This window comes from Oxyura jamaicensis, chromosome 1 (assembly GCF_011077185.1).
Source record: "Oxyura jamaicensis isolate SHBP4307 breed ruddy duck chromosome 1, BPBGC_Ojam_1.0, whole genome shotgun sequence".
NCBI lineage: Eukaryota > Metazoa > Chordata > Aves > Anseriformes > Anatidae > Oxyura > Oxyura jamaicensis.
In genome coordinates this window covers 195,765,358-195,778,746 of record NC_048893.1, presented here as the reverse complement: position 1 = coordinate 195,778,746, position 13,389 = coordinate 195,765,358, and the positions used below count along the sequence as shown (strand labels likewise).

At 39.5% G+C, this 13,389-nt stretch overlaps 1 protein-coding gene across 5 annotated transcripts in view; it reads right to left on the bottom strand.

The window, feature by feature from the left end:
• NOX4 (NADPH oxidase 4) overlaps positions 1-13,389 on the bottom strand; it is a 115,565-nt gene that overhangs the window by 65,371 nt on the left and 36,805 nt on the right. For all 5 annotated transcript variants that reach the window (XM_035329167.1, XM_035329156.1, XM_035329148.1 and 2 more), the window contains one exon: positions 1,004-1,064. In XM_035329167.1, the coding sequence (XP_035185058.1) occupies positions 1,004-1,064 (61 nt within the window). The remainder of the gene's footprint in view (positions 1-1,003; positions 1,065-13,389) is intronic.

The window sequence follows — 13,389 nt, the reverse complement described above, 5'->3', positions numbered from 1 at the left end:
GTCCTCTCCCAGGTAGGAATGGTGTGTAATAACAGCACACTGGGGCAGAAGAAGGGATAATCAGGCCCATATCCTGCCTCTTTCTTGCCAACATCCTACATTTTACAAAAGAACAGAGAATCAGGGTAATTATGGATTATACTTGCACATGGCATTACCCTCTCAACCCTTGCCTATTAAAGTTTCAGAGACTTCCACAACCAAGTATGGACTTGGACCAGCAAGTTGAACTTGAACGTTCATGGCCTTACTCTCCTTGAATTGCTCTAATTCCTTTTAGCGTGACAAGCTTGTTTGACTCTGTTCCACAAAAACATGAGCTGACACAAATTAACATGGAAAACATTTCTTCCTAAGAAACGAACAAGATGGTGTTGTGTATTTATTTTCCTTACAAGGAAATGCTATGCTAAGCAAGAAGAAAATCAGCTGCCAAGCAATGATGACAACTATCACTTGAGCATAGAACTGTGACAGGGAGCAGGAAATTACCATTTTGCTCTGCAGGGAATCCTGCTTTACACCCGTGGTCTGGAGGACATTCAGAGACCAATGGAAGAACATGGAAGAACATGAAAGCAACCTATAATCTCACTGTACCGTAGGCGTTAATTAACCTGGCAGCCATCCAAACTGCTGGTATTAAAATCCTCTTATCTAAGAGCTGCACATTTCAGCCTTTCTGCAGTCTCTACTGTGCACAGAGACATTGTACAGCAGCAGAGGGCTACCAATAAGAAAAAGAGGCAGAAACCGAGGAACACTGCAAAGTATTTAGTTGTGATCAGAACATCTGTTAGTAGTTGGAGAAACATGCTATCTCAAGAAATGCACAACTAAATAAAGCAGGGGTTGCATCAAGAATGTAATAAGAACAACTTTGAGAAAACAAGCATAAATTATCTCTAGTGAGAGTATGTTGCAATCAAGGTAAAATCGTGCTGAAGACAGAAATTTCAAGTAAAGATACTTGTCTCTGAAAAGGAATTGTTTTTCTACATACCTGTCCAGTCTCCTACTACTTTAAGGTGGACCCCAAACGTTGCTTTGGTATCTGTAGGGCACTAAAAATATTAAATATATTAAGGACCACTTCTCAGTAACAAGAAAGTAACAAAATGCATTCAAAACACAGTTAAGACAGAACCTGGTGTAAACAGGTCAATCCTGAGGAGCCATACCAGCAGCTATACCGTTTAGAAAGCAAGTCTATCATCAGTTCTGTTCATGAAGTCAAGCATGGCTAGTCTCCACTTCCTTTTAACCCTTTCTTCTGGTCAAAGAGGAGTTTGGGATGGGTTCGTCTGGGGGTGCAATTTGGAACGACCACTTCACCAAGCACTAGTCAGCAATGGTATCAACGGAGGATGCAGCAGTACAGAAGTACTTCCCCCTCCTACCAACCCTTCATTCAAAATTCATTCAAAAATCATTCAAAATCAGGAACTGCTCCAACATCCCTAAACCATTTAAAGAAATATCTTTCCTTTAAGACACTTCTGCTTCTTGAGTGTCAGGGCTCAAAATTCCAAGTTATGTGATCATTCTCACACAACTGTTGTTTTCTTCTAAATTAATACTGAAATTTTGCTGCCTTTCCCAAGAGCTTAGAGTTCACAAAGGCAAAACACCAGATTGCATGGCATACCGTGAAACTGCTTTGCTGCCACTATTCTCTCACTCTGCACCTATGCCCTCACCTTGGTGCTACTTAGTCGTGACTATCAATAAATGAAATGTTATTTACAGTCTTATCCACACTATGATACCTAAAACCCTCCAGTCAATCCATGTCAAAGTTCTGAAGAGCCTTCTCAGTTTCGTTCCTTATTAGACCCCAGGAGACTTCTACCTCACTAGCTAGACAGCTTGTGCAGGTACACCTAATGGTTTCACACATAAACAGGACAAGCAGCTACTCCTTGAACAAAGATTCTTCACTTTCCTTCTATAAACCAATGTGAATTGGTTTCCCTTTGACAAAAAATATTACTGCTGCATTTTGACACCTTACTTAGAACCTTTTAATGACTGATCTAAAGTCCATCATGAATCCAACACCCAACCAATGACATTTCTGTTTCTATTTTTCTCCTCCTACAGACATATATGAATGCTGAAGAGAGGACTGAGATTCTAGGAACACAACTACATTTTAAATAAAGGAGGCTCCAGGAGTGAACTGAAGCCTCAAACATCCACCAGGCTTGAGAGAACGTTTCTTCCACGAACCTTCTCAAGATAATCTTTTGTGGAGTGTGAAACCACTGGCCTCAGGGCTGAGGATCCATTCCTATCCCTCCTTATTCAGCCATAAAGAAACAGATAAAAGTTTATTATTCACTACATCTTGGAAAACCTAGGATTACAATGTCCCAGCTAGTCACTCCATTTTTAAGAAGGAGAAGAGCATTCATGTTAAGAGTACTGATCACTACACAGACTCATGTAATTTCTTGTCATGTTTCCATGTTTCAAGTTTTCCTACAAAATGTTGGTACAGATACTTAATTCAGCCAGTCTTAGCTTTCAAAAATAAGGCATTAAGGGAGGGATTCAGGAAAATTCCATATAACAAGGCCTATGTTCTTTGTGGCTGGTTACACTGTCCTCCAGAACAAAAATATATGGAACAATTCTCAACATGAAAGTAGATATGCTGCCTCTCTGCTAGAGAGAAGTATTCTAGCTGCAAAAACATCTGTTCTCCTGGGGCTCTGTGTAATGGCCTTCAGCAGAGTTTATTTTTCAGTCTGGATTGTCGTATGGTTCCCTGTGTTTCACAGGAGACTAAGTGATTTTCTTAGTCCAACCATGAAAAATCCCAGGTCAGCACATCTTCTATAAAACTGCCTGTCATTCCCTCCTGCCATTACAGTTAATGGCAGGATACCCCTTGACTCGAGCCGAAATAGGTTCAAACCTATTATCCTTTACACTACCCTCGGGACTAACTCTTTTCTGCACTACTTTGAAAAATTATCCAATAAAAAAAGAGATTTATTTCCCCTTAGCCTCTAGGAAGCCTATTTTGATACTTATAACTGGTTATGAGAGTTCCTCAGAGAGTTCTGGAAAAATCTTATTGTGCTACTAAATCTTACCAGAGGAAAGACCCATCACCAAGGCAACACAGTGTGAAATCCCCCATGTCCAAGAGAAAGAAAAATTGGAGATGGTCCAGCAGAGGGCCACCACTATGATTAGGTTGGAGAACCTGACATACACAGAGAGGTCCAAGAATGTGTGTGTCTAGCCCAAAACATGAAGGCTCAGAGCAATCCTCAGAGTGATCACTGCCTTCCAACACCTAAAATAAAGCTATAAAGATGGAGATGCTCTCTTCACCACCATGTGTGATGGCAGGACAAGGGACAAAACTCTTTCAGGAGAAACTAATTCTGTATATAGTTAAAATATTTTTCACCATGAGAACAATTAAGCATTGGAATAGGTATACCAGAGAAAACGAAGAATTTCTCTTGCTAATTCAGCTTCACAGATCCCTGGATAACCTAACCTAAGGCCCTTGCACCAGAAAGGTTGGGCCTGATGATCTGCAGAAACCCCATACAGCTTAAGACTTTGCTACAAGCCTGTAATTTGAACTTTAATTTTTTTTATCTACAATTTTATGCACAGAACACTTATTTTATGTCTCTCGTCTCCATAAACACAGAAAGTCTCCCAACTGTAGCTTTTTCCTGACTGTTAAAAGAAGATTAAGAAAAATATTCAGACAGCTTTTCAGAAGCTGAATGATAAGATCAAGTTAACTTTCATGTGTTATTGACAGGCCACTGTGAATGTGAGATGAAGTGCAAGGAAAATATTGTCATATATTTAATTTTCTTCATGGAATCACAGAATCATGAAATAGCTGAGACTAGAAAGCACCTCTCAAGACTGGCTAATTCAATCCCCCTGCTGAAGCATGGTCAGTGAGAGACAGTTGTCCAGGGCAATGTTCAGTCGTGTGTTGATTATCTTCAAGGAAGGAGCCTCCACAACCCTTCTGGGCCACATGTGCCAGTGTTCAACCTCCCTCACATTAAAAGTGTTCTTATGTCCAGATGGAACCTCCTGTATTTCAGTTTGTGCCCACTGTCTTATCCTGTCTCTGTACACCGAGTCTGTCTCTGCTTTCTTTACTCCCCAGTCAGGGAGCGCCAGCTCTTTCAGCCTCTCCTCATAGGACAGATGCTCCAGTTCCTTGATCATCTTCATGTTTGTGCTCCAGTATGTCCATGCCGCTTGTACTGGGGAGCCCAGAAGTGGACACAGGGCTCCAGCTGTGCCTCAGCAGTGCTGAGCAGAGGGCAAGGATCAACTCCCATGTCCTGCTGGCAATGCTCTACCTAACACAGCCTGGCCTTGTTTGGTGCAAGGGCACAAATTGCTGGCTCATGTTCAATTCGGCATCCCCAGGACCCCCAGGTTCTTCTCTCCTGCTTTCCAGCTGTCAGCTCCTATCATGTACCTGGGTTTATTTCCTGGGGTGCCAGGAGCAGGACTTGTTTTCAGCTTACCTCCCCATCTATTCATTTAGTCCACGCTTCACCAATCTCTCTATAAGGATCAGCATCAAAAACCTTGAGAATTATTATGCTTATTTCACATGCCTAAGTCTCTGATCACCTATTCCATTTGATTTGCAATATCTCATCTTAAAAACACTGCACAGCTAAACATTGCTTCAAGATCCTTATTACTGTCAGCTCATACATGCATTTAAACTGACATCTATTTACGTTCAATAAAGTAAAAGTCAAGCACAAGCTGAAGTGCCCTCTTGAATTGGAAATCAAGAGAATAAGTACACAAGCCCTGGTCAAATAAAGGCTATCAAGGTGGCCTCAGCAAAATGCATGACATTCTCTCTGCAGCTGTGAACAAAAACAGTAAAATTGTTTGTAAAATGTGTTTTGGCAAACAGTGCTTGGATTTCCCCCAGCTCCTTTTATTCTGAAGAGTCCTAAAAAAAAGCTAGTGACTAGTAACGATACTGTGGCAAGAGTTGCATGCAGCCCCTTATCATCTCCTTCTTTCCCAGCACACCAAGAGAAAATTATTAAGATTAGCCAGTCCTTAAATAATAATAATATACATACATATATATAAATTGAAAAAAAAAAACAACACCCTCTCGTAGTTTATTTTCCTTAAATAAACAATGTTTTCCAAACAGGAAAATAGTCTGTAGTAAGAATGAACACTGGACACTATTAAACAAAATGTCACAAGTTTTTCAGTAGTTCTTTCTGCACTTTGGAGAGCACTGCACGGTGCACCTTCTGCACTGTAATCAACCTCACTTGATGCACTCACTTGATTAAAATGACACAATACACAAATTAACTGTAGCAGATAGGTATAATTATGTGAAGCTTTGTTAATTTTATTCTATCCTCAAGCTATCCGTATCTTCAAAAAGTGGAAGATTTTACAGGTAGGAACATCTATGCTAATCAGGTTATCTACCCCAGCATTTGGCCAGCCTCCAAAAATAATGAAGACCAAAAGGAATTCTGTTAAATTTAATAGAGCTGTGCAGATTTACATGCCTGGAGAAAACAACCTATGCTCTTAGCATAGGGAAGTTGGTAGATTTTCACAGAGCTGTTAATCACAAGAGATAAAGTTTATAATACATATTTTTATTGTATTTTTTTGCATGTATTTTCACATTCAGAGCAGTGAAAATAGTATTTTGTATGTAGGAAAAAGACACATATGGAATACAGATTATTCTGTATCTTGACAAAAAAAAAAAAAAAAAACAAAAAAAAAAAAACACTTTAAATATATTTTCTTCATTTTTTTTCCCCAAGCTAACTGTAATACAAATGCAAATTATCACATAGGGAATTAGCAACAGTCCCTGGAGAACTTTATGCTTATAAATCAGCAAATGAATTACACTTACCAGTGGTTGTAACTCTACTATTTATGTCTATACTGAGATAAAATATAGATGATAATTTTAATTAATAATCTTAATAATTTAAGTAATTAATGTTTAACTCAGTACTAGATTAATACATACTTGAAATGTATTTTATCAGCTTTACAGACTGAACACAATTCTCTGCTGTCCTCTGTTGCCTTGCTTTTATGCGAATATAAAGTGAGTGAACTGATTACTATGACATCATAGTGGCAATACTTTACACCCACTTTATATTGGTATAAAAATCTCCTGGAGGTGATGAGCAATGGAGAAATCTGTCCATATGAGAGCACGACATATAGCAAATGAAAACTATGTTGTCAGCATCTGTGTTTCCAGCTTAGAACACCCCAAGTATTTATCACCACTGGTACCCATTCCCAGTCAAGAATCCTGTCCACAACAATAAACAGGACACATCTTATTGAAATATTAATGATATTAAAAAATACTGGAGTATTTTAAAACACTTGTTTAGACTTTGGGGTGTAGGAGAGTCAACAGCAAACTATCAAGCTTGAGGAGAGGAGAGACCCAAGCTATGTACCTCCATGCAGCTGCATGAATAAAGCTCCTTACAAGTTCTTGTACAGCTGCACATTTGTCGACAGGCTGGGCAGTGCTGGAGATGCTGCTCTCAAACTGATGCACCACAGCAAGCACCAACTTCTGTCTTCAGTGCTGTAGCACTGGTGGCCTGAATTGTGCCCAAAGATTTTAAGATCTGTGCCACAGCTAGAAGAGCAAAGAAAAACCTCATCTTCTCCAGTGTCAAGAACTATAAAGATCACTGCAGAATTTGTTCAAATAAAGGGAAAGCCCTCCTCGAAGGAGGCCTTCACTTTGCAGGAAAAAAAGGGATATGATTCTAATATGGAGTTTGCAGATATCCTGGCAGGAACTGCAAACATTGCTGAGCCCCTGCTCTGCTTCCACGTCTCTGCCTGCCTGCCAGGGAGAACCAGCTGTGCTGCAGCCCCCTACTCCTTCAGCTCATCCTTGCTCCTGATTCAGACAAGCCTTTGCACAGATCAAGGAAAGCACATAAAAGACATGAAAGAGGCAGGACTTGTCAACTGACAAGAAAATGTGAACCTCAGGAGCTCAGTAAGCTGTAGCTTGTCTGGCTTCATACAGAACTGATATAAACATTCCCGGAATGATTCATCCTGACATGAGAAAATGAAGAGCAGTGATGACAAACATAGGCATGCTATATAAAGGTAGCCAAAAAATAGTAGCAAGACTTCAGTCTGACTCATAGGAGGTGAACTCTGTTACACTGGGCTACCCCTCTTTTAACTAATGAATCCCATACAAAGCAAATTTCAAGGGAAATCAAGTTCATGTGCAGCGTTTCTCTTTTAAACATATCTCTGTCTCAGAGGCTAGGAGATTGTCTAAAATGGCTCTGTTTATTTTTCTCCTTAGGGTTACTTTACAGATCAGATTTTGTCTGACAGCTCTCACTGTTAGAGACTTGGCCCTGCAACTAACCTTACTGGCAGACATCAGCAGACATCATAACATCTCCGAGTGTGGTGAAATCCTAACTATGGAACGTGATTTAAGTATCAAGGGTGTCTGGGTGATCGAAGCAAGACCACCAATGAACACTCCCTGCTTCAGCCAGAGCCCTCCCAGAGCGGAGCCAACTCCTTGCAAGCAGCCCAGCTGCAGAAACATATCCCAAGCACTTTTCCCTTTTGCTTTCCATTCCCTTACATGCCTTGCTGTCCAACCCCAGACACCTGCAGGCTGGCTAGTGGAAAAAACACACCACAACGCTGTGGGATGCTCAGGATGCTCAGTGGCCAGCTGCAGTGCCAAGAAGGATCGTTCTGGTCATCTGGGGTCTAACTTCTTCTGTAACGTAAACCACAAACCTACACCCTCTAATTCCTGTGAGTCCAGAGTTCAGCATTTGCTACTTCATTCCCAGCAGTCTACAGTTGTTAAATTACTCTCAGTATTCAAAACATTTTTTTAAATCTCAATCTATGAGCATTTGTTCCTTGATTTCACGCCTGGGCCAAGGAAAAACATGACTTTTTACCGCAGTAAATGCCTTAATACTGTAAATAGACCAGTAATTGTAAATAAAATACATGTTAATTTTAACTAGCTCTACTTTTGCATAGTCAATGCAAAAATATAAATTTCAGAGGTGATCAGCCCCTGTGGCTGTGAAATGTCCAAAGAGGAAGTGGACATTCAAACACAGACTCTGGAAAAGACTTGTCAGAGGTCTAAGACAGATTTCATATTGCATTTCAGAAACTGATGTTCATATTAATTGAATAATAGGCAAAGACTTCGTTTTACTGTAAGCTTGCAACAGCCTCACCCCATAAATTGTTTCTGCTATAAATGCACTACTAAGCAACACTTACACTCTGCAGCTTAACCAAGGTAAAAATCTTGCAGACTACCCCTTCATCCCCAACAGATGCATCACACTTCCTATAATATAGTAAAAATATATAAATCCTAGCAATATTCAGTCCATATAATTTAGGCATTTCAAGTTGCTAGCTAGTGGGAAAAACAAACCACAATTTTACTGCAGGCATTTGTCCCTGACAGAGCAAGAGGCAGCAGAACAGTGCTTCTGCCCAGGATTGCCTCTTTGAGTCCTCCAAGAGCATCCGGACCTAGCGCCAAGCAACAGTGCCCTGAGTTGACAAATGTATGAGCAGGAAAGTGGAATGGCAAAGGCTCCTTCCATGTCCCTAAGCAGATACAGTGAGCTGGCTCTTGATTTTAAGACAGCAAGAGAGAGGGTGTTCCATTTCCTTTAATACTCTGTCCATGCATTAACTGTACTAATGCTTAGAAGTTCTGTTTCTCTTTTTCATCTTGAGGTTTTTCCTTAATTTCCCAGACCTTTCTATAATCTAACCTAGAAACTAACCTAGGAGCATTGCCTCCGATGGGAGAAAAACTTCTCTCCTAAAGTCAGTAGAGACTTGTTATACCTTGTAAATATACTTTTACAATATCAAAAAATAAAACTGCTCCTGAGAGGAATCTGACACTTTCTGTTTAAAGCATCTGCAGAAGGAAGGCGTAGGATTTAGTGAACTTGGATGTAACAATTTCTTTGTTCCCTCAATCCAAAAGAATCAGATTTATAGGTTTAAATGAAAATGGAGGTTTACTTAGGGTTTTTATACAGACCCCAAAACTATTAAGCCTAAAGCCAAACAAACCAAACAAACAAGTCTAAGGAAGTACTTAAAGGCATCTGAAAGATTAATCTATCCTATTTTTGTTTTACTTAAATTCTTTGTCAAACAGCTGCTAGATTTTCTACTTCTATGAAGAGCAGTAATGCTCTAGGGATTTCTTCAGTTTGCCAGCAAGATACTTCACAATATCTGCATCTCCCTAAACACTCCATAAATCATCTTATAAAGCCAAGTTTCATAACCATTTGCATAAGATATATAACAAAGCTTACTAGAATGTCATCATGTTAGACTGTTTTTATTGTATTTATCTGTCAGTATGAACTTAGCTCTTGATGTCCTTACATACTTTTTAATCAGGCAAACTTCCAATAACTTCTTAGGTTTTTTTGATGGAGTTATTCAGAATCTTGCTCCTCGGCTTTTCCTGCAGTGTATAGTTTATGGTACAATGCATGAGTTTCTTCATCAACTCCATAAGCAGCTAGTACCCTCACTGATGAATTCTAGATTACCCAGGGATAAAGACAATCTTGGCTCTGCAAAACACTGTTTTTCTCTTATAAAATCAACTATGTTACTTGTTATAACACCATTGTTTATACTCACGTACTATTTGCTGAGACCCTTCTAACAGCCCCAAACTGTAAATGCCTACATCACAGCTATTGGCTTGTAATCCCATCCTGCCCAAATTCATTTGATATCTGGATTTAAACAGAGATAGGGAGGGAATAAGGACAAGTCATTCACCGGGAAAAAAAATAAAATAAATCAATAAATAAAACTTACAGGTAGAAAATGTAAGTTTTCTATAACCAATAGCTTAGAAACATGTAGGTTCAGTACTGTAATTTGTCATGTACATACAGAAACCTCTTTCAGCTAATTTTCCTATTTATTCTGAGATGATTAATGGACTTAGGAGTTTCTCTGCCTCGGGTTCAGTAATTATTACAGTTTTAATTTGGATATGAATCAAACTATGTTCTCTTCCTCAGTAATATATATTTGGATTTTTTTTTTCTGTAAATCCGCATATCTGCATATGCAAACTTACCCTCTCCCTTCCTCAAAATTCAGCTGTGACTGGCTAAAAGCACACACAGGAACTGTCTCCCTCCCCTAGTCTTGTCTGGTGTATTAAACGTCATAGCAAGGACTTGGCCGTCCTTGCACACGAGTAAAGAATTCAATCCCTGAGTAGTTTTGTGTTTCTTACTCTTACAGAACTGTACTGTGGAAGCAAAGGAAGATAGATGTTGCATTGCATATCCTCCTCATGTGATCTGCTTCCAATTAACCATCTCTGCAGAAAGCCAGAGAACCAGCAAAAGGACCGAAATTCTTGAATCTTTTCATTTTCACTCTTCCAGATTCTACTTCAGTTGGATTCAAAAGCAGATTTGTTATGCAGCACTGATGTGGGAGAGATCAGAGCACATTATAACACAGGAGAATACTTCTTTGAAATAGAAATCTACCTGCTGCTGGTAGGTGATCCTCTCTGCAGGATCTGAAGCAGCAGCCATTCATGTTAATATAGAGCAGATATTTCACAAAGACCTGGAGTCTGGATCTTTACATTGAGTGCTCTGGTTTGGTTTTATTTTTTGTTTTATATGTGCCACTTCCATGCCATCTTCCTCTGTTAATTCTGTCCTCTGTTAATTCTGTTTTGTGAACTACTCATCGGAGAGGATACACAGAGTATATTTTAAACACAGATGCAAAGAAAGCTCCACAAGAGTATGAGCAAGATTAACTTGAGATACCTGTATGATTTTATTTTAAAAATAAGTCTCTGAGGGACAACTCCAATGCTAAAACAGTACCATTTGAAAAGACATCAACCTCAGGATATATATCTCTTTCAATGACAACTGAGGTCCTGGACAGCTTCCTAGAGGCAAGTGAAGTACAGAGGCATTCACCTAACATAGTTAAGGTTCCACTGTTCTCAGGACAAGGGAGGTCATACCTTTCCTCTACCCAGAGAGTTAACTTCTTACAACATAGATGAACATCTTTAAATTAACTATTTCCTTAATAATAGGTGGCTTTTTAGCTGTTTCCAAAAGGGATTCTGGATGCATAAAGGGGAACTGCAGGAGGGGAAAGAGGCATCCTATCAATGGTGCTTGTCAGGATGATGGTGAAAAGAATGAAATCTCTACGTGAAGTCAGGCAGTCAAGGTTGACCTACATAGACCAGGTAATCCTTTTCTCTGCCTGAACTTAGTGGGCTAAGATTTACTGCTTTATTGCTTCCAACAAAACGATGTCCTGAATTTTAGAGAAATTCAATATGGATTAGTTGCCTGAGTGACTTCAGTGAAGAAAGAAATTGTGGTCAGGTCACTGAAATCACTAGAAAGTGATCACTAGAAAAACTCACAGTGCAGAATTGAGATCCCTGAAACTCTTGAAGTCTCCCTCCTCTCCGACACCCACAGCATCTCCAGCATGCACTCTAGCACCTTCACTAGTCAATGCAATTGATTCAGAGGACTTAAGTTTGGCTTCTGTCCTGAATGACTCTTGAAAGGGTCTCTCTCCTTCATACCACAGAAGAATGGACAAGCCAAAAGCATTTCCCTTTGTCTGCCCTGGACCCTGACAGTGCCATTATAGAGGAGGTGTTTTCTCAGTGTCTACATACAATGCATAAAACTGATTTATTGTTTCTCGGGTGCAAAGACAATACTTCACTCTTGTTATGGTGAGGTGTCAAAACACCTGAAAAGACTCTTAATTTATATTTTAATATTTGTATATTTTAATTTAGTATACACACATGCAATTGTCAGACATGAGACAATCATTTGAGACCCAACATTTTAGCTGAAAAAAAAAAAAAAAGCCAACCGACAACACAACAGTATTCCAAATAGTAGATCTATGTTGTTGCCATAAAACAAAATTTAATGAAGTCTTTTTATAGCAGTTCAACTTCAACAAAGAGCATACTGCAAACTGAGTCATTCAATCACTGAAGTTCTTGCTAGGCTTTCTTGCATAGCCGCCACCATAAAAAGCAGCAGTAAAGAAGCTTTGATGAAAGACTCGGTTCACTACTCAACATACCATCTGGACTAAGTTTTCTTTCCTCCTCAGAGGCGGTACTTCTGGTTTAGAGACGGTACGGTACCCACTGAAAGAACAGTTTTGAAATGTTAGCACTGCTCTCTGCATGCACCAAAAGGAAGGATTTTAACCTTTAAGCTATTCAGCCAGCAGTTGAAACGAGCTCTGAATTCACACCGCAATAGCAATAAAGTATCTCCCACCTTTGTGCAACGTAGATTTCAGTTCCAAGAAGAAATGGAAGCATGGCAGTAGAGAGGGGCTATCAAAACCATCACAAATTTGGAACAGAGGATTATTTGATCCTGCATTTGAAGATGTTTGTTGCAGAGCAGTTTTCACCAAACCTCAGACATCAGCCACCTCCAGATTTAGAAGAATTCTGTCACAATCTGAGTTCCATCTGAAGTGATGTAACTATTTCCTACCTTCTTTTGCCTCAAGCACACCAACATTGCTATAGTTCCTGAGCTTTATGAGGTGCTGGGAATAGACACGAGTCTTAGCAGACAAGATGTCAAAACTGCAGCTTGAGAAAGTTTGTGGCTTGCACCTACTCTGTAGTAGAGACCACATGAAAGGACCTAGCACATCTTCTGAAGCACTAAACATCTGCAAAACACAAGGCTATTTCCACAGGGCTTACTGCCAATTACTGCATGCCAATGCAAGAAGCAATTCCAAAAATGTAGAAGAGAAGTCACCTTTTCTGCTAAGACACTAATATATATTCTACGTGGGAATCTACTTCTCAAGTCATTCATTAGCAAAAAAGAAAAGGAAGCATGCAGCCATAAATGGTTTCTTGCTGCTGCAAATAATCAGGAGTGTGGTTAAGTGTCTGGAAAGACAGGGAACTCAATGCTAAGTGAAAAATGTAAGATGGGAGTGGAAAGAAAATCAGTGCTACCATGAACTACAAGCCTTAGTTTCATCTTATTACTACAGATTAAAATGAAGAGAAACCATACTGAAGTCAGAAGGGCTGACTGCTATCTAAGATGTAAAACAACAACAAGAGCAAACAAGGAGAATCTCCAGAAACTCAATTTGTTTTAGTTTTGGAAAGAAGCGCAGATTATTTCTGACCCTTGTATACTAAAGAAAGTGGAAGTAATGTTTTGGATACTTGAACTGCAGTGAAGGACCAACTGACTACTA